Source organism: Macaca mulatta, chromosome 11, assembly GCF_049350105.2.
Source record: "Macaca mulatta isolate MMU2019108-1 chromosome 11, T2T-MMU8v2.0, whole genome shotgun sequence".
NCBI lineage: Eukaryota > Metazoa > Chordata > Mammalia > Primates > Cercopithecidae > Macaca > Macaca mulatta.
Genome location: NC_133416.1, coordinates 132,442,424 through 132,469,890, shown reverse-complemented (window position 1 = coordinate 132,469,890; position 27,467 = coordinate 132,442,424). Strand labels below are relative to the sequence as shown.

At 49.4% G+C, this 27,467-nt stretch overlaps 1 protein-coding gene and 2 long non-coding RNA genes across 5 annotated transcripts in view; 1 reads left to right on the top strand and 2 right to left on the bottom strand.

Annotated features, from left to right (window-relative positions):
* Positions 1-27,467, bottom strand: part of BRI3BP (BRI3 binding protein) — a 39,049-nt gene that overhangs the window by 8,951 nt on the left and 2,631 nt on the right. For all 3 annotated transcript variants that reach the window (XR_013401680.1, XR_013401681.1, XM_002798836.4), the window contains exon 2: positions 10,951-11,053. Coding sequence is in view for 1 of the 3 variants with exons in the window: in XM_002798836.4 (XP_002798882.4) it covers positions 10,951-11,053 (103 nt within the window). In the remaining 2 variants the exon portion in view is untranslated. The remainder of the gene's footprint in view (positions 1-10,950; positions 11,054-27,467) is intronic.
* Positions 433-10,544, bottom strand: LOC144333210 (uncharacterized). Its single transcript, XR_013401689.1, has 2 exons — positions 8,773-10,544; positions 433-471 (listed from the first exon to the last, which is right to left on the bottom strand). It is a non-coding gene; the product is annotated as an uncharacterized LOC144333210 (long non-coding RNA).
* LOC144333207 (uncharacterized) lies at positions 16,008-21,814 on the top strand. The gene is made up of 3 exons (XR_013401686.1): positions 16,008-16,530; positions 20,363-21,486; positions 21,610-21,814. It is a non-coding gene; the product is annotated as an uncharacterized LOC144333207 (long non-coding RNA).

The window sequence follows — 27,467 nt, the reverse complement described above, 5'->3', positions numbered from 1 at the left end:
GAGGTCCCACATGTTGCAATTGTCTGTTTCCTCACAGTGTTGTTTAACAAGTCTAAGGAGAGCTATATCCTAAGGGTAATTTACACAAGCAGCTCTCAAACTTGTGTGATTCCTCCAGGAATCCCCTGGAGGGCTTAGGAAAATAGGTTGCTGGGCCCCACCCCCGGATCTGATTCAGTAGGTCCTGGGTGGGTCGACGAATCTGCAGCTTTTTTTTGCTTTAGACAGGGTCTTGTTCTGTCACCCAGGCTGGAGTGTGATGGTGTGATCTCAGCTCATTGCAGCCTTGACCTTTCGGGCTCAAGCGATCCTCCCACCTCAGACTCCCAAGTAGCCAGGACTACAGGCGTGCGCCAATACAGCTGCCTAATTTTTGTATTTTTCTATAGAGACAGTGACATGGTTTGGCTCTGTGTTCTCACCCAAATCTAATTTCTTTTTTTTTTTTTTTTTTTTTGAGACGGAGTCTCGCTGTGTCACCCAGGCTGGAGTGCAGTGGCCGGATCTCAGCTCACTGCAAGCTCTGCCTCCCGGGTTTTTACGCCATTCTCCTGCCTCAGCCTCCCGAGTAGCCGGGACTACAGGCGCCTGCCACCTCGCCCGGCTATTTTTTTGTATTTTTTAGTAGAGACGGGGTTTCACCGTGTTAGCCAGGATGGTCTCGAACTCCTGACCTCGTGATCCGCCCGTCTCGGCCTCCCAAAGTGCTGGGATTACAGGCTTGAGCCACCGCGCCCGGCCAACAAATCTAATTTCAAATTGTACTCCCCACGTGTCCAGGGAGGGACCTGGTAGGAGGTGATTGGATCGTGGGGGTGGTTTCCTCCATGCTGTTCTCATGAAAGTGAGAGAGTCTCACGAGATCTGATGGTTTAAGTGTTTGGCAGTTTATCCCTCGCTATTGCTTCCTCTCTCTCCTGCTGCCATGTAAGATGTGCCTTGCTTCCCCTTTGACTTCCGCCATGATTACAAGTTTCCTGAGACCTCCCCAGCCATGTGGAACTGTGAGTCAATTAAACCTCTTTTATTTATAAATTACCCAGCCTCAGGCATTTTCTTATAGCAGTGTGGAAACCAGCAAATACAGATAGGATCTCGCTATGTTGCCCAGGCTGGTCTCGAACTCCTGAGCTCAAGCAACCTGCCTGCCTTGGCTTCCCAAAGTGCTGGGATTACAGGCGTGAGGCACCATGCCCAGCCACATCTGCGCTGCTTACAAGTTTGCCAGGGAGGCTCCTGCTGCTGCTGCTGATCTAAGGGTCACTTTGAGATCCATCGGCTTAGGCGTGATGAACTGTATGCATTTGGGGACAGAGAGGACCATGGGGAGAAGTGTGACACAACCATCTGGAGTGGGCAAGCGCAAATCCAGAGCAGGCCTGAGATGGGAAGCCTCGACCCTGGAACTCCTCCGGTCAATAACGACACCTACGGCGTGAATGTCTCATAGTTCCCCAGAATGATCAGGCTCTGCACGGTGGGCCAGTGTCTAGAGTCCAACACTGTAAACAGCAGCCGTCTCTGGGACTAAAGGTTTGGGGTCACCAGGACTCCCCAGAAGCCAGGGTATGTTTCCTATACCGTGCCTTCCTGAGGCATCGTGAGCATTTTGACTAAATGTGGTTGACTTGGGAGCTGACTTTCACACCTGTCCCCTGCAGACTGGAGGCTAAACCAGTGTTTCCTAAACCTCTCAGTCTCAAGACCTGTTTGCACTCTTCAGTATTATTGAAGCGTCCCCAGAGCTTTTGTTTATGTGGGTTCTACCTAACTGATATATTTACCAGAGCAGAAAATTAGGTTAGTTTTTAATTAGTTGTTAATTGTCTTTTAAATTTTATTTATTTTTCATTTACTTATTTGAGACAGTCTTGCTCTGTAGCCCAGGCTAGACTGCAGTAGCATGATCTCAGCTCATTGCAACCTCTCTCTCCTGGGCTCAAGCAATTCTCTCACCTCAGCCTCCTGAGTAGCTGAGACTACAAGCATGCACCACCTAGCTAATGTTTTGATTTTTTGTAGAGACAGGGTCTCACTATGTTGCCGAGGATGGTCTCAAACTCCTGGGCTTAAGCAATCTGTCTGCCCCAACCTCCCAAAGTGCTGGGATTACCAGCATGAGCCACTGTGCCCAGCCGTTAATAATTTAAAAACATTGCTATCATTAACTCATTTTCAAATAACCCATTATAGATGCTAGGCTTTGAGTGTTTGCATCCCCCACAAAATTCCTATGTTGAAATCCTAAACCCAAAAGTGATGGTCTTAGGAGGTGGAGTCCTGGGGAGGTGATCAGGTCATGGGGGTGGAGCTCCCATGAATGAGTTTAGTGCCCTTATAAAGAGATCCCAGATAACTGCTTTGTTCCTTCCACGTGAGACACAGTGAGGCATCGTCTACAAGAAAGGGCTCTCCCCACAGCCTGAATCTGCCGGCACCTTCATCCTGGACTTCCCGCCTCCAAACTGTGAGAAATGAAAATGTCTGTTAGGCCAGGCACGGTGGCTCATGCCTGTAATCTCAGCTCTTTGGGAGGCCAAGGTGGGCAGATCATCTGAGGTCAGGAGTTCGAGACCAGCCTGACCAATATGGCAAAACCTCATCTTTACTAAAAAAAAACACAAAATTAGTCAGGCGTAGTGGCACATGTCTGTAATCCCAGCTACTCAGGAGGCTGAAGCAGGAGAATCACTGGAACCCGGGAGGCCGAGGTTGCAGTGAGCCGAGATTGCACCACTGCACTCCAGCCTGCGGAACAGAGACTCCATCTCAAAAAAAAAAAAAGGTCGTTGTTAAGCCACACAGTCTATGGAATTTTGTTATAGCAGCCTGAACTGACCGAGACAATAGGTTAACACAAAATATTTTTCACGAAAAGCAACTGTTTCGAAAGCAGAACAAACCACAGTGAGAACAGTGGCAGTGTTCTGAATGTTTGCCAGTCTCTTTCCTATCTAGCTATTTGGAGGAGACCTGGCCCCCAAATCTGTTTTTGAATTCAGAGGAACGGAACACCAGCCACAAATATGAGCCACGTTTGTCACCGACAATTGTCAAGTACTCACAGTAAAAAAGGCAAAAAAAAAAAAAAAAAGTGGAATTAATATTAATAAGATATTTTGTTTAATCCAATATACCTAAAATGCCGTCATCTTAACATGGCATCAATATATATGGAAGTATTAAAGTACCTGCTAAATCCCTGACCTCAGAGACATGTCACTGGAAAAGAGAGGAACTCTCAAGTCACCCCTCCTAATCAAAAGGGTCTCAGGGACCTCCTGGGGTTCCTCAGAGCATACTTTGAGAAGCATCATCATGTCATCAAGGGGCCAAGATAGGTGATCAGCCGGGAAAGATGCCCAGAGAGGAGAATGCCACCCCTGCCTTCCACCCCTCGGTGACTTCAGTGAAAGCTGTCCTTTAAACCAAGGAAGGGTGGTCCAAAGCAATGTCACTCCCTGAGGCCCTCAAAATCCTAAAGAGAACACGAGTGGCCCTGCATGTTCTGCCTGATGGTCAAGGGGTACCATCTGACTTCCCTAGCGCTGCCATGGCCAAGTAGCTAAAAAAAGAACAGAAGGCCGGGTGCAGCGGCTCACGCCTGTAATCCCAACACTTTGGGAGGCCAAGGTGGGTGGATCACCTGAGATCAGTAGTTCGAGACCAGCCTGGCCAACATGGTGAAACCCCGCCTCTACCGAAAATACAAAAATTAGCCCAGAGTGGTGGTGGGTGCCTGTAATTCCAGCTACTTAAGAGGCTGAGGCCGGAGAATCGCTTGAACCCGGGAGGCAGAGGTTGCAGTGAGCTGAGATTGTACCACAGCACTCCAGTCTGAGCAACAGAGCAAGACTCCGCCTCAAAACAACAACAACAACAACAACAAAATTAGCCAGATTTGGTGGCATGAGCCTGTAATCCCAGTCACTCGGAAGGCTGAGGCAATAGAATCGCTTGAACCCAGGAGGCGGAGGCTGCAGTGAGCCAAGATAGCACCACTGCACTCCAGCCTGGACAACAGGGCAAGACTCCATCTCAAAAAAAAAAGAACAGAAGTTTATTCTCTCAGTTTGTTTGGAGGCTGGAAGTCTTCGAAGAACGTGTCAGCAGGGCTGGCTCCTTCAGAGGCTCCAGGGCGAATCGGCCCAGGCCCCTCCTAGTGTCTGCGGGTTGCTGGCGATCCTTGGCACTCCGTGACTGCCAGACATACTCCTCTCTCTACTCCGCCTTCACGCGGCCTTCTCCCTGCATGTGTCTGTGTCTAAATTTCCCCTTCATGTAAGGACACCGGTCACACTGGATGTGGGACCCACCCTACTCCAGAGTATGACCTCATCTTAACAAATGACACCCACAATGACCCCATCTCCAAACAGCGTCCCATTCTGAGGTTCTGGGAGCTAGGACTTCAACAGATGAATATGGGGGGACACGATTCAACGCCTAACAGGCACCGTTCAAGCAAAGTGAATGTTTTGGTGGCCGACTTGTTCCTCAGCGTGGGCCAGGTTTACACCTGCACACCTGTCAGTCCTGATGGCTGCGGCAGCGGAAGCTGGCTCTGGGTGCAGCTGGCCAGCCGGCCCTCAGTGTGGAGAAGTGAGATTGGCAGGTCCCAGAAATGCACAATGATGTACATTTTGGAGGAGGGCCCCTTTGTAAGCCCCCAAGTATTGACCATGGGCTGGGCGCCATCCAACCACCCTACACACACAGTCATCTAGTCCTCATGACTTGCTGATAGGGTAAACAGCATTTTCCACACAAGGACTCCTTGCCCAGGGTCCGACAGCTAGGACAGGGCAGAGCTGGGATTTGGAACCAGGGGGTCCAGTTTCCGGAGCCACACAGTCCCTGCCCTGTGCCAACGCATCACTGAAGCACGGTTCATATTTTCCCCACTTTATTGGAAACTTTGTTGGAAGTGGCTTCAGCGGCTTCAGAGGAATAAGCAACACGACAAAGACATGAACCTTAAATCCATCCTTCCAACTCCTGGACACATGCTTTGTGCCAGCAGATCTAGAATAGGGACAAAGGCTGTGCCATCTATCGTGTGCTGAGCCCTTGAAATGTGACAAGTCAGAACTGACGTGCACTCTAAGTGTCAAATAGAGACTGAGTCTCAAAGGCCTTAGTTACCCAAAAAAATGTGAGACACCTCGTAATTTTCTATTAATTATAAGTTGGGATGTTTTTAATATATTGGGTTAACTAAAATATCTTATTAAAATTAATTTCACCTGGGCATGGTGGCGCATGCCTGTAATCCCAGCACTCTGGGAGGCCAAGGCAGGCAGATCACTGGAGCTCAGGAGTTCAAGGCCACCCTGGGCAACATGGCAAAACCCCATCTCTACAAAAAATACAAACATTAGGTGGGGCACGGTGGCTCACGCCTGTAATCCCAGCACTTTGGGAGGCCGAGGCAGGTGGATCATGAGGTCAGGAGTTTGAGACTACCCTGGCCAAGATGGTGAAACCCCATCTCTACTAAAAAAAATTTAAAAATTAGCCAGGCACGGTGGCAGGAGCCTCTAATCCCAGCTACTCGGGAGGCTGAGGCACGACAATGGCTTGAACCCAGGTGGTGGACGTTGCAGTGGTGAGCCGAGATCGGCCACTGCATTCAAGGCTAGGTGCCAGAGCAATACTCCATCTCAAAAAATAATAATAATAATACAAACATTAGCCAGACGTGGTGGCGCACACCTGTGGTCCCAGCTAGTTGGGAAGCTGAGGTAGGAGAATCACCTGAGCCTGGGGTGGTGGAGGCGGCGGTGAGCTGAGATTGTGCCACTGCACTCCAGCCTGGGCAACAGGGCAAGACTCTGTCTCAAAAAAAAAAAAGCAAAGCCGGGCGCGGTGGCTCAAGCCTGTAATCCCAGCACTTTGGGAGGCCGAGACGGGTGGATCACGAGGTCAGGAGATCGAGACCATCCTGGCTAACACGGTGAAACCCCCTCTACTAAAAAATACAAAAAAAACTAGCCGGGCGAGGTGGTAGGCGCCTGTAGTCCCAGCTACTTGGGAGGCTGAGGCAGGAGAATGGCGTGAACCCGGGAGGCGGAGCTTGCAGTGAGCTGAGATCCGGCCACTGCACTCCAGCCTGGGCGACAGAGCGAGACTCTGTCTCAGAAAAAAAAAAAAAAAAAAAAAAGGCTGGGAGCAGTGGCTCATGCCCATAATCCCAGCACTTTGGGAGGCTGAGGCAGGTGGATCACAAGGTCAGGAGCTCAAGACCAGCCTGGCCAACATAGAGAAACTTTGTCTCTACTAAAAATACAAAAAAATTAGCCAGACGTGGTGGCGCACACCTTTGGTCCCAGCTAGTTGGGAAGCTGAGGTAGGAGAATCACCTGAGCCCGGGGTGGTGGAGGCTGCAGTGAGCTGGGATTGTGCCACTGCACTCCAGCCTGGGCAATAGGGCAAGACTCTTGTCTCAAAAAAAAAAAGGCTGGGAGCAGTGGCTCATGCCTGTAATCCCAGCACTTTGGGAGGCCGAGGCATGTGGATCACGAGGTCAGGAGCTCAAGACCAGCCTGGCCAACACAGTGAAACCCTGTCTCTAATAAAAATACAAAACAATTAGCCAGGCGTGGTGGCACATGCCTGTAATCCCAGCTACTCGGGAGGCTGGGGCGGGAGACTGGCATGAACCCGGGAGGCGGAGGTTGCAGTGAGCCAAGATCACGCCACTGCACTCCAGCTTGGGCAACAGAGTGAGACTTCGTCCCTCCTGCCCCCCGCCACCCCCCAAAAAAAAGAAAAGAAAAGAAAGAAAAATTAATTTCACCATTTCTTTTTACCCTTTTGACATGGTTACTAGAAAACTTCACATCACCTAGGGGGCTCACATTCTTTTTCTATTAGACCACTCGGGGCTACGGAGTTCCCATTTTAACCAGACTCTTAAAAAAAAAAAAAAAAAAAAAACACTGAAGAAAGAAATTACAGAATTGTGCTCACAGAAACCTTTTTTACCAGAATATCCAACGTTGGTGTATGGCTTCCTGTAAAGCATTTTGCACTCAAACTTCTACGCATAAGACACGAATTCCAAAGGCCTTTGGATGCCTTGAAGCTTACGCATCAAACAGAACTAGAAAAGCTTCAACACGGAAGCAAGCTGGTTTCGCCTCCGGAACGCGCCAGCTGCTCTCCTGATGAATGCGGGCATTCAGGGCTTATGGATCCGCTGCGGATGCCTCTATTCTGGGCTTCTTCCATATGATTAGGAGGCTGTTCCTACTCTGTAGTTTTTCATTCCAAGCTGCGTGCGATTTTCTGCAATCAGGTTTGTTTCTCCAGGGTTCAATGGGTGGCGATGAAAACACGGAGAGTTTGACAATCCGGGCAGGTGGTGAATACGGAAGCTAAGAGGATTGCACGCAGTGGCTGTATCTGGGGGAGGGTGCGTTAACTCTGCCAAGTCCCAGGAGGGGCCATGAGTGGCCCCAGGTGTACAGTGTCCTCTGGCTATGCTGACGCCTCCAATTCTTTGAGCAGTGAGGTGACTGAGTTGGCATAAGGCCTCTTAAAGGTGAACTCAGAGATGTTTCTGAATGGCCTGGGGTGTCAACAGGTATGAACCAGGGTGCCCATCATGGCCAGTGGACCTCATTCCCCCATCTCTGATCAGTAAAATGGGGATGTCAAGGACCGATGGGCAGTGCTGAGAGATTCCACATGTAACAGGGCTATGGTATAGTAGTTTCCCATGGCTGCCTCAACAAACCACTAGAAACTGGGCGGTTTACAACAGAAATTCATCCACTTGCGGTTCTGGAGGCCGGAAGTCTGAATCAAGGTCTCGGCGGGGCCACGCTCCCTCTGAAAGCTCAAGGGAAGATCTTTCCTCGCCTCTTCCAGCTTCTGGTAGCCCCAGGTGTTCCTTGGCTTACGGCTCCATCCCTCTAGTCCCTGTTTCTCACTTCCCAGGGCCATCTTCTCCCTATGTTTCTTGGTGCTTCTGTGTTCAAATTCCCCACTTCTTATAAGCACATCAATCATTAAATTGAGGATCCACTCTAATCCAAGATGATCTCATTTAACTTGATCACATCTGCAGACCCCATTCCCAAACAAGGGCTCACTCACAGGCCCAGGGCTAGGACTGGAATACATATTCTTACTCTCGGGGAGCACATTTCAGCCCACATGACTGGCTAAGCAGCGGGCCCCACAGCCCTCCTGCTCTTATTAACCAAGAGTGGGCTGTGTGTGGTGGCTCACGCCTATAATCCCAGCACTTTGGGAGGCTGAAGCAGGAGAACGGTTTGAGCCCAAGAGTTTGAGAACAGCCTGGGCAACATGGTAAGACCCTGTCTCTACAGAAAATGTAAAAAGTAGCCAGGCCTGGTGGCATGGGCCTGTGGTTCCAGCTACTTGGGAGGCTGAGGTGGGAGGATCACAAGCCCAGGAAGTTGAGGCTGTAGTGAGCCATGACTGAGCCACTACACTCCAGCCTGGGCAATAGAGTGAGATCCTAAACAAAAGCAAACAAAGGCCAGGGATGGTGGCTCACGCCTGTAATCCCAGCACTTTGGGAGGCCGAGACGGGAGGATCATGAGGTCAGGAGATCGAGACCATCTTGGCTAACACGGTGAAACCCCCTCTCTGCTAAAAATACAAAAAATTAGCCTGGCGTGGTGGCGGGCACCTGTAGTCCCAGCTACTCAGGAGGCTGAGGCATGAACCCAGGAGGCGGAGCTTGCAGTGAGCCGAGATATCGCCACTGCACTCCAGCCTGGGCGACACAGCAAGACTCTGTCTCAAAACAAACAAACAAACAAACAAACAAACAAACAAACAAACAGGGCCTCTTTGTGCCAGGTGCAGAGCTGGGGCCAGAGTGCAGCCCGGAAACGCCAGGCCTAGGCTGTTGACACAAATGATGTGGTTTGTGACAACACCTGCATTCCCTCTGGGAGTCTAGAATTTTGACACGTCAAGCAGAGGGTGATGACACGACCAGCCCCCAATAAAAAGCCTGGGCACAGAGTCCTCGGTGGGCACCCTCTGCTGGGGGAATTAAGTGCGTCCCGTGCGACTCCCCAGGGAGAGGACTTCGACGCTTGAGCCTGGCCTCCCTGGGACTTCACGCGCCTTTTCCCTTTGCTGATGGTGCTTGCGTCCTTCCGTCACAATACATCACAGCCGTGAGGACAGCTATATGCTGAGTCCTGCCAGTGCTCCGAGGGAACCGGTGGGCCTGTAAGTGGTCTTAGGAACCCTGCCACACGCAGCAACTGCAGACTTTCCCGGGAGACAGGTGGCAGCTGGGACCAGGGCGGTGGGGCCGGAAAGAGCCCAGCTGGGGGATTTCCTCTGGAAAGGCCCAGGGGAAGAACGGCCTCCACCTTGTGGACGGAAGGAGAGCAGTGGAGCGGGGGCAGCTGAGAGATCCCTCCTTACCTGGCACACCACAGGGCAGGCAGAGAAACGGGAAGGTGACTTCATCCTGAGAGCATGGGATGCCTCTGGAGCTCTTAAGGTGGTAAGGGACAAGGTCTCCTCTGGGTATAAAAGTTGCACACCCTGGGCACTCTGCCCGGGTTAGCTCCTGTCACCCCCTGATGGAATGCAGATGGAGGTGGGGCAGAGCCGCCTGGGAAGGGAGGTGTAAGGCTGGGGGCGGCGCAGGCTGCAGGCCTGGACTAGAGGTGCCCCACTCAGTTACCAGGACCGTTGCTGCCTTGCCATCCGCCAAGACCAGTATCGGTGCCCCAACCCACATGTAGAAAGGGAGGGGCTGTGCCCCGCCAATGTTCTCTTCCTGGCTATAAATGTGTGACTAGCACTGCACCATCAAACTGCACTACCCTCCTCCCCAGCCCACAAAAGCAGGGGAGCTCCCCTGGCAATTCTTGCCCCATGCGGTGGGTATGGCGGGTGGGCTGGTACAGCATCGGACGACACCTGCCCCCAGCCTGCCTTCCTGGATGGCAGAAGCTGGAGAGCTAAGAACTGCATTAGCCTGCCTCCCTCACAGCTGGGGACTGGACAGAAAGTAAGTTCCGCCTTGCAGTTCCCCCATACACACATGACTTTGAAAATTAAGTGAAGTGTTGCAGCCGATATGCACGGTTCCAGAAACCGCCAGGGTCCCTGCACCTACACGCAAAGTCTAGTTGTTGTGGTGGCAGCAGTGGCTTCCTGGTCCTCAAATTATGCTACAGTTGTGTGACCTGGAACTCAATGGTCTCAACAGCTGCAATCCTGGACGGCCAGTTCGGCAGTGTCTGAGGCCATGCATCTCTCCCTCAGCCTTTCTGAAGATTCTTTTGAGTGTCTCTGTCTCCATGAAATCCCCTTCTGCCTAAATAACTAGTCATTTATTGCACGGATCCCAGTGAGCCAGAGCACTATACCTCTGGTCCATGTGTTTTGCCTAGGGACACACAAGTTGGCACTACCCAGTCAGTCGCACCTTACCCTAAATGGTATCTGGGAAATCTCAGCTTTGATGGGCCATTTGTTTTTTATTTTTGTTATTATTTTAGAGGAGTCTTGCTCTGTCATCCAATCTGGAGTACAGTGGCATGATCATAGCTCACTGCAGCCTCAAACTCCTGATCTCAGGCAATCCTCCTGCCTCAGCCTCCCGAGTGGCTGGGGACTACAGGTGCACACCACCACACCCAGCAATTTTTTGGTACTTTTTGTGTGGAGATGGGATTTCACCACATTGCCTAGGCTGGTCTGCAATTCTTGGGTTCAAGCAACCGTCCCACCTTGGTCTCCCAAAGCACTGGGATTACAGGCATGAGCCGCTGTGCCTAGCCTCTATATGAGACTATTAAAATAAAAAATGTTTACTCCTATCCTCACTGACCAGCCCTCCGCAACCTTCTCACGTATTACTCACTGTGAGTACCAGTTCTACACCACCAGAACCACCAAAACAGAATGACACCTTACGCGAATGCCACCCCCACACCTACCATCAAGTCCAAGAACATCCAAGAGCTCGGTCCACACTTTCCACAGTGTCTCCACGAACATATCCACTCCCAACACGAACCTCTCGGTCAGCCTGGCCAAGAACTGCAGAAACAAGAAAACAGTCATCACCCAATTTCTACTCACCACTCTGCTGTTTTCCTCTATCTGTCAAGCAGTGAATCGGGGAGCCCGGGAGTTTATACCTGGGAAGGGAAAAACCGCACGTCCATGATGAATACCACATACGCCCAGGGGAGTGACTTGAACTGGATACTGATGACAGCCCAGCTGAGAAAAATTGGTGAAAATGACCCCTTCCTTGGAAGGGCTGAACAAGGCACCTATGGAGGCTGGGACTCCGCAGGGCCGCGTTACGCCGCTTGCCATTGCTCCTGCTGTCTTTCATGCTCCCTCTTGGGTTAGGGTCTCTGCTTTCTTCTGATTTCTCTTTTTTTTTTTTTTTGAGACGGAGTCTCGCTCTGTCGCCCAGGCTGGAGTGCAGTGGCCGGATCTCAGCTCACTGCAAGCTCCACCTCCCGGATTCACGCCATTCTCCTGCCTCAGCCTCCCGAGTAGCTGGGACTACAGGCGCCCGCCATCTCGTCCAGCTAGTTTTTGGTATTTTTTAGTAGAGACGGGGTTTCACCGTGTTAGCCAGGATGGTCTTGATCTCCTGACCTCGTGATCCGCCCGTCTTGGCCTCCCAAAGCGCTGGGATTACAGGCTTGAGCCACCGTGCCCGGCCTTCTGCCTGATTTCTCTAAAGAGACAGGGTCTCGCTGTTGCCCAAGCTGGGGTGCAGTGGTGCAATGATAGCTCGCTGCAGCCTCAAACTCCCGGGCTCAAGCAATCCCGCCTCAGCTTCCCAAGTAGCTAGGGCTACAGGTGCAGCCACCACACCAGGCTTTATTATTATTATTGTTATTATTATTATTATTTTGTAGAGACGGGGTCTTGCTATATTGCCCAGGCTGGTCTCAAACTCTAAGCCTCAAGCGATCCTCCTGCCTGGCCCTCCCAAATTCCTGGGATTACAGGCGTGAAACACTGCACCGCACCCTGCAGGTTTCTCATTTTTAGAGTGGAAGTTTCTGCTCCTAAGAAGCTGGTAATGATAGAGCCCCATGCTCTATCCAACTCTAAGGACCCCGGGCCTCTGAGGTCTTCATTTGCCCTCCAGGTGACACAGGGCTAAAGAAACATGAATACAAGGTACAGCCGCATTTTAACTTTTTTTTTTTTTTAAAGTGATATTGTATACATGTAGCATAAAACTCAAGCCTACCAATAGGTATTCAGTGGACAGTAAGCCTTCCCTCTCATTTCCTGGCAACCTGAATCCCCCTCCAGAGGAACCACTATGACCACTCGCTTGTGAACCCTTCCTTAGATGTGCCAGGTGAATAATGGCACGGACATATTCTTTCCACAGTGGCAGCACAGGTGTACAGCTGAGCTGCTTTTCTCGTGCAACACTCTTATCTTGGAGATCACTCACACTCAGAACACACAGAGCTGCCCCACCCTTTTTAAAAGATGGCACACCTGGAGCCAGGCCCCTACTCACGGACACCTGTGTGGTTTCCAGCCTTTGCTATTACGGGGAAAAAAGAGCAGGCCCACGATGAATGCCACCCAAGTGGTCTACTGGCCCAGGGGATGAACTTGAACTTGATACAAATTGATGACAGCCCAACAACTGAGCAAAACTGAGTAAAACACACCCCTTCCCTTGTAAGGGCTGACCAAGGTATCTATGGGGGCCGGGATTCTGCAGGGCTGCAGCACACAGAGTGCTGCCATAATGGAACCCACCTACATGGGCCACTTGGCTCATGTGTGCAGGGTAAATACCTCTGTGAATTGGCGACAGCATTTTTTTTTTTTTTTTGAGACAGGGTCTTGCTCTGTCACCCAGGCTGGAGTGCAGTGGTATGATCTCAGCTCACTGCAGCCTCCACCTCCCAAGTTCAAGCAATCCTCCCACCTCAGGCTCCCAAGTAGCTGGGACTACAGGCTTGCACCACCACACTCAGCTAAAATTTTTGTATTTTTAGTAGAGACAGGGTTTCACCACGTTGGCCAGGCTAGTCTCGAACTCCTGACCTCAGGTGATCTGCCCACCTCAGCCTCCCAAAGTGCTGGGATTATAGGTGTGAGTCACCACACCTGGGCAGCTACAGTAGTTTATTTTATTTTATTTTGAGTCTCACTTTGTCGCCAGGCTGGAGTGCAGTGGCACGATCTCAGCTCACTGCAACCTCCGCCTCCTGGGTTCAAGCGATTCTCCTGCCTCAGCCTCTTGAGTAGCTGGGACTACGGGCATGCACCACCATACCCAGCTAATTTTGTATTTTTAGTAGAGATGGGGTTTCCCCATGTTGGCCAGGATGTTCTCGATCTCTTGACCTCATGATTCACCAGCCTCAGCTTCCCAAAGTGCTGGGATTACAGGCATGAGCCACCATGCCCAGCTAGCTACAGCATTTTAGACTGGATGGTTCCTACAGGACAGAGGAGATAAGAGCAGGGCTGAATCAGGAACTAGGAGAGTAGAAAATGCCAATAACCTCAGAGGTAGCACTGTGGCTGAGAAAGCACAAGCCGGGCTGTCGACTGCCTGGGTTCAAATCCCAGCTCTGCCTCTTACTAGCTGGGTTTCCATGAGCATATTATATATATTCATAAGCTCTCTGGGGCTTCAGGGTTTGCACTAACAATGGAGATAACAGTACCTATTTCATCTGGTTATTGTGAGCTTTACATGGGATATTCACGTGAAATGCTTTAAGCACATGGTAAGTGTTCAAGACTCCTGTCAACATCCAATATTCTTCTTTTTTTGAGACACGGTCTCACTCTGTCACCCAGGCTGGAGTGCACTGGCGCAATCTCGGCTTAAGGCAAACTCTGCCACCTGAGTTCAAGCAATTCTCCTGCTTCAGCCTCCTGAGTAGCTAGAATTACAGGTGCCTGCCACCACACCCGGCTAGTTTTTGTATTTCTAGTAGAGATGGGGTTTCACCACGTTGACCAGGCTAGTCTCGAACTCCTGACCTCAAGTAATCCGCCTTCCTAGGCCTCCTAAAGTGCTTCCCAAAGTGCTGGGACTACAAGCATGAGCCACCGTGCCCGGCCAATGTCCAATATTCTAACAGAAGCATTGACTTCACAATGTCCTATGAGGACACCAACATTTTAGCCCTAAAAAATAGTATAGAGGCTGGGCATGGTGGCTCACACCTATAATCCCAGCACTTTGGGAGGCTGAGGTGGGAGGATTGCTTTAGCCCAGGAGTTTGAGACCAGCCTGGGCAACAAAATGAGACCCTATCTCTAATTTACCTTAAGAAAAAATTTTAGGCTGAGCATGGTGGCTCATGCCTGTAATCTCAGCACTTTGGGAAGCCAAGGCGAGTAGATCACCTGAGGCCAGGAGTTCAAGACGAGCCTGGCCAATGTGGCGAAACCTCGTCTCTACTAAAAACACAAAAAATTAGCTGGGCGTGGTGGTGCACACCTGTAATCCCAGCTACTTGGGAGGCTGACGCAGGAGAATTGCTTGAACCTGGGAGGCAGAGGTTGCAATGAGCCGAGATTGTGCCACTGCACTCCAGTCTGGGCGATAGAGGGAGACAGCATCTCAAAAAAAAAAAAAAGATGGTTGGGCGCAGTGCCTCACGCCTGTAATCCCTGTACTTTGGGAGACCGAGGCAGGTGGATCACCTGAGGTCAGGAGTTCGAGACCAGTCTGATTAACATGTTGAAACCCCGTCTCTAGTAAAAATACAAAAAAAATTAGCCAGGTGTAACGGTGAGTGCCTGTAATCCCAGCTACTTGGGAGGCTGAGGCAGGAGAATCGCTTGAACCTGGGAGGTGGAGGTTGCTATGAGTTGAGATCACACCATTGCACTCCAATCTGGGCAACAGAGCAAGACTCTGTCTCAAAAAAAAAAAAAAAAAAGATTTTCACAGGAGCGTGAACCCTATTGCGAACTGCATGCGAGGGGCCTAGGATGCATGCTCCTTGTGAGAACCTCATGCCTGATGATCTGTCACTGTCCCCCATCACCCCCAGACGGAACAGATGGAACCGTCTAGTTGCAGGAAAACAAGCTCAGTGCTCCCACTGATTCTACATTATGATGAGTTGTATAATTATTTCATTCTATATTACAATGTAATGACAATAAAAATAAAGTGCACAATAAACATAACGTGCTTGAATCATCTCGAAACCATCCCCCCACCCAGTTCATGGAAAAACTGTCTTCACAAAACCGGTCCCTGCTGCCAAAAAGGTTGAGGACCGCTGCATTAGAGAGAAGAGGAGGGTGACTGCCCCTCCCTTGGGTGGGGGTCGGTGGGGGGATCTGGGAGGAGGGCCTGCAGAAGACCAGCGTAAATCAGAACCACAACCACGAAGAGGTCTTCCAGAGATTCCACGTCACGGCACACATCCCAGCTCAGCGGTTCTCAGAGTGTGGTGGTGCCCGGACTAGCAGCAGCATCACCCAGGGGCTTGCCAGAAATGCAGACTCTCAGGGCCCCACCCAGATCCACTGCCTCAGACTCTCCAGGGATGGAGCCCAGCAATCCGTTTCCACAGGCCTCCTGGTGATGCTGATGCACGCTCCAGGTTGAGGACCTTGACTGAGAGAGGCAGTTGCACATGTTCCTTCAGAGCAGCACTGCACTAAAGAGCTGCAGGCAGGGCCAGACATACGTGGACAATGGAAGAGACACATAGGACAGTGACCTGCTCATAAAATGGAGTCCATATCCACAGCAACAAAAACAAAGGATGGACGTATCCAGCAACATCAAGAAATAGCAGAAAGTAATAATAATGAGTAAATAGATTACAGAATGTATGCCCCCCCCTTTTTTTTTTTGAGACAGGGTCTTGCTCTGTTGCCCAGCCTGGAGTACAGTGGGGGTAATTGTGGCTCACTGCAGTTTCAAACTCCTGGGCTCAAGCAATCCTACCACCTCAGCCTCCCATGTAGCTAGGACCACAGGCAGCTGCTACCATGCCCAGCTTTTCCTGTCACAATTTTTTTTCTTTTTCCTGAGACAGTCTTGCTTTGTCACCTGGGCTACAGGGCATTAGCGCCATCTCAGCTCACTGCAACCTCCCCCTCCCAGGTTCAAGCGATTATCCTGCCCCAGCCTCCTAAGTAACTGGAATTACAGACACGCGCCACCAAGCCTGGCTTGTTTTTGTAAAATAGTGGAGACAGGGTTTTGCCGTGTTGGCCAGGCTGATTTTGAACTCCTAACCTCAGGTGATCTGCCTGCCTCAGTCTCCCAAAGTGCTGGGATTACAGGTGTGAGCCACCGCGCTCAACCTACAATTCTTTAAAATATGTGTGACTTGTATATGTTTGTCAATATACAGCAATTTTTTTTTGCAGGGGGGTGAGATAGAGTCTTGCTCCGTCATCCAGGCTAGAGTATGACCTCGGCTCACTGCAACCTCTGCCTTGTGGATTCAAGCAATTCTCCTGCCTCAGTCTCTCAAGTAGCTGGGATTACAGGCATGTGCCACCATACCCGGCTAATTTTTATATTTTTAGTAGAGACAGGGTTTTGTCATGTTGGCCAAGCTGATCTCAAACTCCTGACCTCAGATGATCCATCCACCTTCCCAAAGTGCTGGGATTACAAGCGTGACCCACCGCGCCCAGACAGTATATAGCAATTTCTATAATTTGTTCAAATGGAGGAAAAAAGAAAGGCTTTTGTGAGAAAAGAATAGCAGGCCAGGCTGGGCGCGGTGGCTCATGCCTATAATCCCAGCACTTTGGGAGGCCGAGACGGGCGGATCACGAGGTCAGAAGATCGAGACCATCCTGGCTAACATGGTGAAACCCCGTCTCTACTAAAAAATTCAAAAAAATTAGCTGGGAGTGGTAGTGGGCGCCTATAGTCCCAGCTACTCGGGAGGCTGAAGCAGGAGAATGGCATGAACCCAGGAGGCAGAGCTTGCAGTAAGCCGAGATTGCGCCACTGCACTCCAGCCTGGGTGAGAGAGTGAGACTCCATCTCAAAAAAAAAAAAAAAAAAAAGAGAATACAGGCTTTTAAAAATGCCACCAAGTGCCCAGGAAAGGGTGCGTGGAAGCAGTTATTTTGGGAGGAAGGGACATTCCTGTTCATACTGTTGAACCTTTCTGTGCCTCAGTTTTCTCCGCCGTGGGAGAAATGGGACTAAGAGCGGATTCAAGAGCAGAACCTGTAAAGACCTCGGCACAGCGCCCAGCACACGGCAGGCGCCCAGTGTGTCGGAGCGGCTGAGGTACTTGTTGCATTCATGGGCTGCAGGGTGGCAACCTGGAACTCCCTGCAAGCTGCGCGGCCACCTCCCATGTAACACAAGCTGACAGGCAGGTGCTCTGAAACCTGCCATGCCTGAGAGGCTGGCGTGCCCGAACAGCTTCTAGCATTGCTAAGAAAGGTGCAGGTCAGAGGTTCTTTCTCACGGTGGAAAGAACAGCACCTGACCCCTCCTGAAAACTTGCCCTGGGCAGGAGAGGGTGAATTCAGGGAGGATCCCATCACCTGCCGATTAACCATCTGGCTGGAGAAGTTGCTGTTCCCTGTGGGGCCGGCTCCGCCTGCTCTGGTGTATAACACCCTGACCCACTTTGTGTGGATGGAGACATAGGAGCCCTGGGGGGAATAACTTGGGCTGAACTGTGTCCCCCGAAAGGCTTATGTGGAACCCCTAAACCCCAGGATCTCAGAATGGGACTGTATTTGGAGACAGGGTCTTTAAAATGAGATCTTAAAGGTGAGCCCTAATCCGATTTGACTGCTGTCCTTATGCAAGTAGGAGAGTAGGACCCAGATGTATAGAGGAAAGACCACTAGAAGACACAGGGAGAGGGCGGCCATCTGCAAGCCAAGACGCAGGGCCTCAGGAGAAAGCAACCCTGGCACCTCGAGCTCAGATTTCCAGCCTCCAGAATGGGAGAAAATGTATGTCTGCTGTTTAGGCGACTGGGTTGCACTGTACACAAACACAGGAGCTTATAGAGAAACCCCAAGCCTGGAGGTGGTTCCATCAGAAATCGGGTGAAAATGCAAGCCTGAATCGTATCAGGCCTCTAGATCTTTTTTTTTTTTTTTTTTTTTCTGAAACAGTCTTGCTCTGTCACCCAGGCTGGAGTGCAGTGGTGCGATCTCGGCTCACTGCAACCTCCGCTCCCCACCCCAAGTGTTCAAGCAATTCTTGTGCCTCAGCCTCCTGAGTAGCTGGGATTACAGGCGTAAGCCACCACACCTGGCTACCTTTTTGTACTTTTAGTAGAGATGGGGTTTCAACCATGTTGGCCAGACTGGTCTTGAACTCCTGACCTCAAGTGATCTGCCCGCCTCAGCCTCCCAAAGTGCTAGGATTACAGGCATGAGTCACCGTCCCTGGCCAGGCCTCTAGATCTAACCACTGGTTCTTGGGGATCTGGGACATGGGGCACAGGGAAACACCACCATGAAGATGCACCCAGCCAGATGCAGATGGCAGAGATGCTATGGGGTGAGACCCAGCTTCTCCACAGAATAAGATGGCATCCAAGAAAATGCATGAGGTGGGGGCATTAAAATTAAAAGTGATGTAAATCATGATGGTTCGCTGTACTATGGAAGTGACGGGATGATAATAGTCCTTAATTCTGTGTCTTCCTTCCCAAAACCCATCACCCAGTCTCATTATGAGAAAAACATCAGCCAAATTCCAATAGGGAGCATCCTACAAAATCCCTGACCGGCTGGGCGCGGTGGCTCACGCCTGTAATCCCAGCACTTTGGGAGGCCATGGCAGGCAGATCACTTGAGTTCAAGAGCAGCCTGGCCAACATGGTGAAACCTCTTGTCTCTACTAAAAACACAAAAATTAGCTGGGCATGATGGCATGCAACTGTGGTCCCAGTTACTCAGGAGCTGAGGCAGAAGAATTGCCTGAACCTGGGAGGCAAAGGTTGCAGTGAGCAGAGATCACATCACTTCACTCCAGCCTGGGTGACAGAGCAAGATTCTGTCTGGAGGGGAGGGGAGGGGAGGGGAGGGGAGAACTCCTGATCAATGCTCCTGAAAACTGTCAAGGTCATCAAAAATAAGTAGAGCCTGAGAAACTCCCAGCCAAGAGGACCTCGGGAGCCCTGAGGACCAAATGTCGGGTGGGATCCCAGATGGGATCCTGGGACAGAAAAGGGTGGTAGGAAAAACTACGGAAGTCTGAATTACAGACTTCAGCGAATAACTGATGTAACAATATTGGTTCATTAATAGAACATCAATATACAACTTTAATAATGGGGGAAATGGGGTGAGAGGTATATGGCGACTCCCTGTATTATCTTCACAATTTTTCTATAACTCTAAAAGAACAGACTATTTTTTAAACTCTACTCATAGAAAGAATAACGTTAATTTGTTTTTTAAAAAGGCTTGGGGCTGGGCATGATGGCTAACGCCTGTAATCCCAACACTTTGGGAGGCCAAGGCCAGAGGATCATTTGAGTCTGGGAGTTAGAGACTGGCCTGGGCAACATGGCGAGACACCGTCTCTATAAAAAATTTAAAAATTAGCTGGGCATGACGGCATGTACCTGTGGTTCCAGCTACTCAGCAGGAGCTTGGGGGATCGTTGAACCTAGGAGGTTGAGGCTGCAGTGAGCTGTTCATGCCACTGCACTCCAGCCTGGGTGACAAAGCAAGACCTTGTCTCAAAAAAAAAAAAAAAATTAAAAATTTAAAAAAGAGACTTAAAAGATACTTCATGTGTAGACTTGTTTAGATCCAAATTCAAACAAAGCATTTTATAAAAAGACATTTTGGGTCAGGGAAATCAGAAAATGGAGCTGCATTAGATGTTAAGGAATAAGCTGTGATGATGGTATTGTGGGGTTTGTTTGTTTGTTTTGTTTTGTTTGGAGACAGAGAGATGTCTCGCTCTGTCACCCAAGCTGGAGTGCAATGGTGCGATCTAGGCTTACTGCAACCTCCGCCTCCCGGGCTCAAGCGATTCTCCTGCCTCAGTCTCCTGAGTAGCTGGGATTACAGGTGAGCGCCACCATGCCCAGCTATTTTTTTTTTTTTTTTGAGACGGAGTCTCGCTGTGTCTCCCAGGCTGGAGTGCAGTGGCGTGATCTCGGCTCACTGCAAGCTCCGCCTCCCAGGTTCACGCCATTCTCCCGCCTCAGCCTCCCAAGTAGCTGAGACTACAGGCGCCCGCCACCACGCCCGGCTAGTTTTTTGTATTTTTAGTAGAGACGGGGTTTCACCATGTTAGCCAGGATAGTCTCGATCTCCTGACCTCGTGATCCACCCGCCTCGGCCTCCCAAAGTGCTGGGATTACAGGCTTGAGCCACCGCGCCCGGCCGCCCAGCTAATTTTTATATTTTTAGTAGAGACAGGGTTTCACCATGTTGGCCAAGCTAGTCTCAAACTCCTGACCTCTAGTGATCTGCCTGCCTTGGCCTCCCAAAGTGCTGGGATTACACGCATGAGCCACCATGCCTGGCCGGTATTGTGGTTTTGATTTTCACAAAATTTGTATTGTTAAAGATGCTAACTGAAATATGCAAAGGTGAAGTAATATCTTGGATCAGCTTTAAAATATTATTCCAGGCACCACCCAAAAAAAATTTAGGAAGGAAAGAAGTAACCAGAATGGCAGAAAGTTGCTACGTGGGAAGACCTGGGTGAACGAGGGTTCACTCTACTCTCCCTACCTTTGGGTATGTTGGACAATTTTCAGAACGGAAAGTTGAAATATGAGGACAAGGTGAGCAAACTGTGGATGCCTGAGGCCTCAGACAAACAAGGCCCAGCCATCGCCTCTGTGGGAGGGAACAAGATTGCTTCAAGCCTGGGATTTCATCAGCCCTCTTTTTACAGCAGTCAGGTGGGGACATCCAACACCCGGGGACATCCAACACTGGGGTTGGGTGACAGCGGCCTTCCTGCATCCTCATCTCGCTTTACCTCCATCACCCTCAGGCACAAACAAATGGGTCCTGTGGAAAATCAGGCCATGAGGGCAAAGGCATCTTGATGAGCAAGCCAGGGAGGGGGGTGGGAGATTCTGCCATTCAGCGGTTTCCCAAGCATCTGAAGAACACACAGAAATGCAAAGGCCAGATGAATGGAAAATGCTGGAACATACATACAGACCACGTATGAACCACAGAGGGGAAAGGGCACCCCCAGCGTGGCGAGCCTGCCCAGCCTCAACCCAGGGATCAAACTCAGCGTCAACCAACAAGAAAGTGAGGCACAAACAGACACCACGAGCCCCGATGTGGTGCTGCCTCAGCAAGGACACACGGAGCCTTCTGTAGAATTCTTGCCATGAAAGCTAAGTCTGAGCCTAACCTGGAGGAAATAAACAGATAATACACACTGTGGGACATTTCAAAAGACAGTTCTGAACCGCGTGCGGTGGCTCACGCCTGTAATCCCAGCACTCTGGGAGGCCAAGGCAGGTGCATCACGAGGTCAGGAGATCGAGACCATCCTGGCTAACACAGTGAAACCCTGTCTCTACTAAAAATACAAAAAATTGGCCGGGCGCGGTGGCTCAAGCCTGTAATCCCAGCACTTTGGGAGGCCGAGGCGGGCGGATCACAAGGTCAGGAGATCGAGACCACAGTGAAACCCCGTCTCTACTAAAAATACAAAAAATTAGCCGGGCGAGGTGGCGGGCGCCTGTAGTCCCAGCTACTCAGGAGGCTGAGGCAGGAGAATGGCGGGAACCCGGGAAGCAGAGGTTGCAGTGAGCCGAGATCGCGCCACTGCACTCCAGCCTGGGCGACAGCGTGAGACTCCGTCTCAAAAAAAAAAAAAAAAAAAAAAAAAAAAAAAAAAATACAAAAAATTAGCCGGGCGTGGTGGCGGGTGCCTATAGTCCCAGGTACTCGGGAGGCTGAGGCAGGAGAATGGCGTGAACCTGGGAGGCGGAGCTTGCAGTGAGCTGAGATCGCACCACTGCACTCCGGCCTGGGCAACAGAGCGAGACTCCGTCTCAAACAAACAAACAAACAAACCAGTTCTGGTCTGTCAAAACCACAGCGATACTACTTTACCTCTGCCAAGATGGCTAGAATCAAAAAAGTAGACCATAGCAAGTACTGACAAGGATGTGGGGAAACGAGGCCCCTCCTACCTTGCTGGTAGGCAGGTAAAATGGTACATCTGCCTTGGAAATGAGTGACGGTTCCCCAAAGTGTTAAACAAAAAGTTCCTGTATGACCCAGCAACTGCACTCCTAGGTATGCAACACAAAATACTGGAAACATATGTCCACACAAATATCTGCACATGGATGTTCAGAGCAGCATCATTTATAACAGACAAAAAGTGACATAAACCCAAATGCTCATCAATCGATGATCAGGTAAATAAAAAGCCATAAAGAGGAATAAAGTACTGATCCTGCAATATGGATGAACCTTGAAAACATTAGGCTAAGTAAAAGAAGTCAGACACAAGGCCAGATTGTACAGGACTCCGTTCTTATGAAAAGCCCACAGGAGGCTCAGTCAGAGACAGAAAGCAGACTGGCAGTTGCTTAAGGCTGGGAGTTGGGGCAAAGGAAAAAAGTAGGGACTGCTAATGGGTACAGAGTTTCTTTTTGTAAGAACTTTTAGAACATGCAAATGTTCTAAAATTGACTGTAGTGACAGCTGTACAGTGCTGTGAATATACTAAAAACTGCTGAGCTTTCAATGAATAAGTTGTATGGGATATGAATTATAGCTCAAAAAAAAAAAAAAAAGACATTCAGTCTGTAGTCTTTAAAAATGTTGATGCTGTAAAAGTCCCTTACTGGGCCAGGGGCAGTGGCTCATGCCTATAATCCCAGCACTTTGGGGGGCCAAGGTGGGAGGACTGCATGAGCCCAGGAGTTAAGAGACCAGCCTGGCAACACAGGGGTTTCGAGGAGAAACCCTGTCTCTACGAAAAATACAAAAAATAAATAAATAAATAAATAAATAAATAAATAGACATGGTGGCACACACTTGTGATCCCAGCTACTCAAGAGGTTAAGGTGGCAGGATCGCTTGAACCCAGGAAGCAGATGTTGCACTAAGCTGAGACTGCGCCACTGCACTCCATTCTGGGCTACAGAGTGACAGCCTGTCTGAAAACAAATTCATAATTAAGTCCCTTCCTCCACCAAAAGTGAGGGAAGTCTGACAGACTAGAGACATGAAGACCAAAAGCATGAGCAGTCCTTAACTGGGGTGTGGATTTTTTATGAGCTATAAAGACAATTTGAATATGGACTGTATATTACAAAACACTGTACTATATTTAAGTTTCTTGGCTGAGACAATGGGATTGTGATTCTGTAGGAAAAAGTATTAAGATGTCTGCAACTAACTTTCAAATGATCCTGCCAAAAACCGAAAATAAATGTGTGTGCGTGTGTGTATGCGTCTGTGAGATGTGTTTGCAGAGAAAAAAGTTTGGGGGGAAATGTAAGAACTGGTGACTTTAGGGGAGATGTTTGCAGCTATTCCTTGTTCTGTTATTTCAGCATTTTGGTACTTTGAAAAATTTTGAACATAAAAAATTAGAAGAAACATTATCTTGACTGTGGTAATTTTTCACAAGTATGTATGTCAAAAGGTGTCAACTTGTACACTTTAAATACGTAGTCTATTGAGGTGTAGTGCAATTATACCTCAAAAAAGCTGTTAAAATGTTGGTAGGGGAAAAAGGACTGGAAAGTGTCAAAGTTATTTTGCTCAAAATACTTTCTTGCAAACAGCAAAAAATGCAAGCGTCTTTATTAAAAAAAACAAAAACAAACAAACAAAAACAACAAAAGAACCTAACAGCTCAATAGAAGAACGGCAAAAAAAATCAGGGCAGTTCCCAGAAAATATCGATGGATTCTTAATAAGGGAAAAGACCATCTGTCTCATACGTAATAAAGCCAAAAGGTTTAATGAGGCTGGGTGCGGTGGCTCATGCCCGTAATCCCAGCACTTTGGGAGTCCAAGTCGGGTGGATCAGAAGTTCGCGAGTTCAAGACCAGCCTGGCCAACACGGTGAAACACGCTCTCTACTAAAACTACAGAAATTAGCCGGGCGTGGTGGTGCACATCTGTATTCCCAGCTACTTGGGAGGATGAGGCAGGACAATCACTTCAACACAGGAGGCAGAGGTTGCAGTGAGCTGAGATCACACCACTGCACTCCAGCCTGGGCAACAGAGCAAGACTCCGTCTCAAAAAAGAAAAAAAAAAAAAACAGGTTTAATAAGCCACTTTGTTGGAAAGGGCTTGGGAACTGGCCTTCACACATGTCTGGTGAGAGTGGAAACTGCTATCACTTATTGAAGGACCATTTAGTAGTATCTTTGCAATATGAACAATGCATATAGAGCCTTTACTATGCAAGGGCTCAAGCAAACAGAGTAAATTCACATGGGTAGACATCAACACAGTAGTGACCTTAGGGGGTTAGTAACCACGTGGGAGCAGAAAGGGACTTCTGGAGGCCGGAACAATCCACTTTTAGATCTGCTAGTCAAGGAGTATGTTTGGTGTGTGACGATTCATGATGCTATAGATTGATGTAAACAAAAGAAGTACACCAATAACATTTCAATTAAACATGTAAAAGAGGCTCAAGCCTGTAATCCCGGCACTCTGGGAAGCCGAGGCAGGTGGATCACCTGAGGTCAGGAGTTCGACACCAGCCTGACCAACATGGAGAAACCCTGTCTCTACTAAAAATACAAAAGTAGCTGGGTGTGGAGGTGCGCACCTGTAATCCCAACTACTCAGGAGGCTGATGAAGGAGAATTACTTGAAGCCAGGAGTCAGAGGTTGCAGTGAGCCGAGATCGTGCCATTGCACTCCAGCCTGGGCAACAAGAGTGAAAGTCCATCTCAAAAAAAAAAAAAAAGTGTAAAAAAAAGAGCAGGGAGTACTAGCTCACCCCTGTAATCCCAGCACTTTGGGAAGCTGAGGTTGGGAGGACTTGAAGCGAGGAGTTCAAGGCTTCAGTGAGCTATGATTTCACCATTGCATTCCAGCCTGGGTGACAGAGCATGGACCTGTCTCTTACAAAACAAACGAACAAACAAACAAAACTTCTTTTTAAATGTACAGACCCTTTGACTCAGCAATTCCATTTCTAACAATTTATAGATGAACTTGTCTATGTGCACACAAAACAATACATATAGAAAGACCTAAACTGCAGCCATGTTTGGAGTGGCCTGAGACAGGACCAAATGTTAGCCACCAGGGGCAGGTTCCACGATGGCACATCCTTACAGCAATGTGTTCTTTGCAGCCCTTCACAAGGAGGAAGCAAAGTTTAGGTACTGATAAGGTCTGATCTTCCTGTTTTTTGTTTTTTTTTTTTTTTGAGACAAGAGTCTTGCTCTGTTGCCCAGGCTGGAGTGCAGTGGCATGATCTCCACTCACTGTAATCTCCACCTCCCAGGTTCAAGTGATTCTCCTGTCTCCGCCTTCCGAGTACGTGGGACTACAGGCACATGCCACCATGCCTGGCTAATTTTTTTTAGTAGAGACAGGGTTTCACTATGTTGGCCAGGCTGGTCTTGAACTCTTGACCTCAGGTGATCTACCGACCTCGGCCTCCCAAAGTGCTGGGATTATAGGCGTGAGCCACTGTACGCAGTCCTCCAAATTTATTCATTTTTATTTTTACTTTTTTTTAAAAATTTTATTTTATTATTATTTTTTTTGAGACGGAGTCTCGCTCTGTCACCCAGGCTGGAGTGCAGTGGCCGGATCTCAGCTCACTGCAAGCTCCGCCTCCTGGGTTTACGCCATTCTCCTGTCTCAGCCTCCCGAGTAGCTGGGACTACAGGCACCCGCCACCTCGCCTGGCTAGTTTTTTTGTATTTTTTAGTAGAGACGGGGTTTCACCGTATTAGCCAGGATAGTCTCGATCTCCTGACCTCATGATCCGCCTGTCTCGGCCTCCCAAAGTGCTGGGATTACAGACTTGAGCCACCGCGCCCGGCCTATTTATTCATTTTTAAAAACAGGGGCTGGCGCAGTGGCTCATGCCTGTAATGCCAGCACTTTGGGAGGCTGAGGCAGGTAGATCACTGCAGGCCAGGAGTTAGAGACCAACCTGGGCAATATAGTGAAACCCCGTCTCTACAAAAAATAAAAAACTTAGCAGGGCATGGTGGTGCACACCTGTAATCCCAGCTACTTGGGAGGCTGACGCAGGAGAACTGCTTGAACCTGGGAGATGGAGGTTGCAGTGAGCCAAGATCTCGCCATTGCACTCCAGCCTGGGAGAAAAAGCAGGACTGCATCTTAAAAAAAAAAAAAAAAAAAAAAAAAAGCAGCAAAGCAACTGGCCCAGGGTCACACAGCGAGTGAGAAACAGCTGGGATTCAAACTCATGTCTGTTCCCATGACATCCAAACAGGATGGTCATAGGTTTATTTCAGACAAGTCCTAGATTAGAATATGGGGGCCCAGGCATGGTGGTTCACGCCTGTAATCACAGCACTTTGGGAGGCCGAGGCGTGGATTATGAGGTCAGGAGTTCGAAACCAGCCTGGCCAACATGGTGAAACCCCCATCTCTACTAAAAATACAAAAATTAGCCAGGTGTGGTGGCACGCACACCTGTAATTCTAGCTACTCAGGAGGCTGAGGCAGTAGAACTGCTTGAACCTGGGAGGCAGAGGTTGCCATGAGCCAAGACTGCGCCACTGCATTCCAGCCTAGGTGATAAAGTAAGACTCCATCTCGGAAAAAAAAAAAAAGAATTTTTTTTCTTTTTTTTTTTTTTTAAATACCATCAAACTTCACAACCCACAAAGCAGGTTTGGCTTTAATTAGTAAACCCAGGCATGCTGAAAACTACAGGTGCTAGCAGACCCAGTTTTCCTTTATTTAAAATTTACAAAACAGGCTGGGCATCGTGGCTTACACCTGTAATCCCAGCACTTCTGAGAGGCTGAGGCGGGCGGATCACTTGAGGTCAGGAGTCTGACCTGTCTCTACCAAAAACGTAAAAAATTAGCCAGATGTGGTGGTGCTCACTTGTAATCCTGGCTACTCAGGAGGCTGAGGCAGGAGAATCGCTTGAACCCAGGAGGCAGAGGTTGCAATGAGCCAAGATCGTGCCAATGCACTCTAGCCTGGGTGACAGAATAAGACTCTGCCTCCAAAAATAAATTAATTAAATTAAAAAAAAAACCCATAAAATTAACAAAACAATATCCCCAAGCCTGGCCAGTCTGGGCTACAGTCAGCAGGAAATAAAGTAAGTCAGGCCAGGTGCAATGGCTCACGCCTGTAATCCCAGCACTTTGGAAGGCCAAGGCAGGAGGATCACTTGAGGTCAGGAGTTCGAGACCAGCCTGGTCAACATGGTGAAACCTCATCTCTACTAAAAATACAAAACTTAGCCAGGCATGGTGGTGGGTGCCTGTAATCCCAATTACTTGGGAGTGTGAGCGAGGAGGATCACTTGAACCTGGGAGGTGGAGGTTG